The sequence below is a fragment of the Solanum dulcamara genome, chromosome 9, assembly GCF_947179165.1.
Source record: "Solanum dulcamara chromosome 9, daSolDulc1.2, whole genome shotgun sequence".
In the NCBI taxonomy this organism is placed as follows: Eukaryota; Viridiplantae; Streptophyta; class Magnoliopsida; order Solanales; family Solanaceae; genus Solanum; species Solanum dulcamara.
In genome coordinates, this window is record NC_077245.1 from 22,046,799 (window position 1) to 22,050,196 (window position 3,398).

Consider the following 3,398-nt stretch of genomic DNA (forward strand, 5'->3'; position numbering starts at 1 on the left):
CAATCCCATAGCAATCTCTTGGAGGAGAGGGAGCAAATATCATTTTTAGGAAAGTGTTTTGCACGTGTTTGAAGTCTACAATTTTGCATTCTTTGTTCATATTATCAAACCTTCATCTTCGTGTTCTTCTTCATATAAATTTGTGTCCTTGATATATATTTTCCAATAATCTAAAAACAATATTTGCCTTTTGGTTTAAGTGCATTCAACACCTTTCTAAAGCTGAACAATTATTTCATTTGATTTGATAGTTATATTTTTTGTCATGGATTTTGACACTATCAAAATCATGCTTCACCCAGCCAAAATTCACATTTGGAGAGCTTAGCATAAAGCCTGTTCTCTTCCAAAATTTGCAAAACAATCTGGAGATGCTTTTCATGATCTTCACTATTCTTGGAATATATTAAAATGTCATCTATAAAGACCACCATAAATTGATCAAGATAAGGCTTAAACACACGATTCATCAGATCCATGAATGCCGCAATAGCATTTGTCAACCTGAATGGCATCACCAAGAATTCATAATGATCATATCGAGTCCTAAAGGCAGTTTTAGGGATATCTTGTTCACATACCTGATGTTGGTAATACCCAAACCTCAAGTCAGTTTTTGAGAACAACCTAGCACCCTTTAGCTGGTCAAATAAATCATCAATCCTAGACAGTGGATATCTATTTTTAATTGTCACCTTTTTCAATAGCCGGTAATCAATATAGAGTCTAAGAGTGTCATCTTTCTTTTGCATGAACAAAATAGGAGCTCTCCAAGGAGAAACACTTGGGCGAATAAAACCTTTCTTAAGAAGTTCTTGTAATTGAATTTTCAACTCCTTTAATTCCATTGGAGCCATTCAGTAAGGAGTTATAGAAATAGGTAATGCCGGGGATAACTTCTATAGAAAATTCAACTTCCCTTTCCGGGGGCAATCCAGGAAGATTTTTAGGGAAGACATTAGAAAATTCACATAAAACTGGTATATCCTTAAGGCTTGGACATTCCAGATTGTGTATCAAATATATGAGCAAGATAAGCTTCACAACCATGACTAACCATCTTTCTTGCCACAACTGCGGAGATAATATTTGAGGTCAATGATCTTTTGCCTTGAACAATAATGTGTGAAAATGAAGGAGCTCTAAAAGTCACACACTTCGATCTACAATCCACTACCGCATGGTATCTATGAAGCCAATCCATACCAGTAATGACATCATAGTCTTGAAAAGATATTTTAATCAAATCATCAAGGTATACTAGATTTTGAATCACTAAGGGACAACCTTGATAGATTTGATTACAAATAACCCGTTGACCCAAGGGACTTTGGACAAGCACATCACAATCAGGTCTCATAGATTTCACATCTTTAGGAAAAACTAATGATGAGCAAACGTAGGAATGTGTAGAACTAGGATCAAATAATGTAACAACATATACGCCAAATAAGTGAAATTTATCAACAACCATATCCTCTCCATCTTGGTCATCCCTCTGTCTCATAGCATAAACTCGTGTTGTAGCTCTTGTCCCACTAGCTTGATTGACTCTACCTATACTCGTTGCTTGTGTGTTTCTAGATCTTGCACCTTTATTACCTTGAAAAAGAATGGTAGTAGGTTTTTGAACTGAGCCTTTCATACGCGGAGAAGAAGTAGGGTTAGAATTAGGACAATCCTTCACTTTATGATCAAGGCTCCCACAATTAAAACAAGTACCATAAGCTCTCCTACAAGTACCAGAGTGATTCTTTCAACATTGAGCGCAAATGGATATATGAGTCTTGCCTTGTACATAGCTTGGAGTGCTAGCAGTAGAGAAATTTGATCTACGTTGCTTGTGCCAGGATGACTTGTGAACATTGCCAGCTTTGGAATTATCAAACCTTCCCCTTTTAGATGGACCTCCCGAATCTGCATCAGCTTTTCTAAACTTATTTTAATTTCTACTAGCTTGTTCCTTGTTGATCCTTTCCCAAGTAAGAGCAACTCTAACTAATTTACAAAAGTTCTCATGTTGTAGGACCGCCACAGATTTTCTGATGGAATTATTCAAATCGTCTTCGAATCGTCTACACTTATCTTTTTTGCTATTAATAATAACACCAACATAAGAAGAAAGCCTGAGAAACTTCGGTTGATATCCAGCAATAGACATACTCCCTTGCTCTAGATTCAAGAACTCCTTTTTCTTTGCATCATGATTAGCAGGTGAGACATACTTCATGTAAAATTCTTTTACAAAATCATTCCAAGTAAGAACAAGAGATTTTGCCTTGGCATTTGGTACACTTACCCACCAGTCATAAGAATGTTTTTGTAATAATGAAACAACATACTTAAATTTGGCACCGTCTGAACACTCAAGTTGCTCAAACACTCTTTCCATGCACTCCAACCACTGCTCAGCATGCGTATGATAAACCGTGCCTTCAAACTCAACTCACCTATTTTTTTATTTTCTCAAAGTTTATTTTATTAGGATCGGGCATTCTTCTAGCCATGTGACAAAAGCAATTAGCCATTTGTTGAAAAAGAGGATCAACAACAGGAGTACCATGACTCATTTGAGGATGTGGCCCATCTATTGCACCCTGATTATTTCTCACTTCAGACCCACTAGTACGAGGAAGATTAGAATAAGAGAGATGTTTTCCAACCCCTTCTTGTAAGTGAGGTTGGGCATTAGAGTTATTCAAATCCCCTCAAGCGGCTTTCATAGGTCTATTAGAGAAACAAGAGTCCATGACTTAATTCCTATATAAGGAAAGATCACATTGCATTAGGGACGTGTACATGATGCATATGCGCAATACACTCAACAAAACATGCAAAAAAGAAAAAGGAACAAGTATATCAACAAGTCACAACAAAAGTCCTAGAATCACAAACCTAGGCTTTGATACCAAACTTTTAGCATCCCCTTGGGAGGATATCACTTACGAAATAAAAGCTAATTTAATACTTAAAACATTTAGGAGAAATTTATGCCAAAAGATATTTGTTTACTATTGTACCCTTCGAAAAATTTCTTAGATGAAATACAATATCAGAGTATCAATTTAAGATAGTAATGCCCTTCTCAAGTAGTCCACATTTAAGAACTTCATTTTAGAATTTATATTTTCAAATCAACGCCACCGCTGGTTTCATAAGAAACACAAAACTCAAACTTGCTATTATCACAGAAACTAACATATTTTGTTGTACATAATTACAAGGCAAAATGTAAACCCATTACATGGCATGACTTGAATTGAAAGTACAATCTATAATAGAAAAACATGTCTCCAAATTCAAGTTACAAGAATATGGTCTTGTGTTCAACAAGCCTCCAAGATTCCATACATAAGTGTGACATATGGATCATGTACAAGTCCCCAAAATTTGACAAG

The 3,398-nt window shown here is 35.8% G+C and overlaps 1 protein-coding gene across 1 annotated transcript; it reads right to left on the reverse strand.

The window, feature by feature from the left end:
* Positions 1–287: 287 nt before the first annotated feature.
* LOC129903608 (uncharacterized) lies at positions 288–2,392 on the reverse strand. The gene is made up of 4 exons (XM_055979154.1): positions 2,030–2,392; positions 1,723–1,917; positions 696–836; positions 288–581 (listed from the first exon to the last, which is right to left on the reverse strand). Exons 1-4 carry the CDS (start codon positions 2,390–2,392, stop codon positions 288–290), a joined length of 993 nt encoding a protein of 330 aa, XP_055835129.1.
* Positions 2,393–3,398: the final 1,006 nt, after the last annotated feature.

Bases quoted from the DNA above. Each gene is read 5' to 3' on its own strand.
- LOC129903608 (XM_055979154.1), bottom strand. From the start codon at position 2,392: ATGGAAAGAGTGTTTGAGCAACTTGAGTGTTCAGACGGTGCCAAATTT. The intron at 1,918-2,029 runs GTCCTACAACAT...AAGCTGATGCAG, and splicing joins CCATCAGAAAATCTGTGGCG to ATTCGGGAGGTCCATCTAAA. The intron at 837-1,722 runs GTACTTGTTTTA...ATGGAATTAAAG, and splicing joins TACTTGTAGGAGAGCTTATG to GAGTTGAAAATTCAATTACA.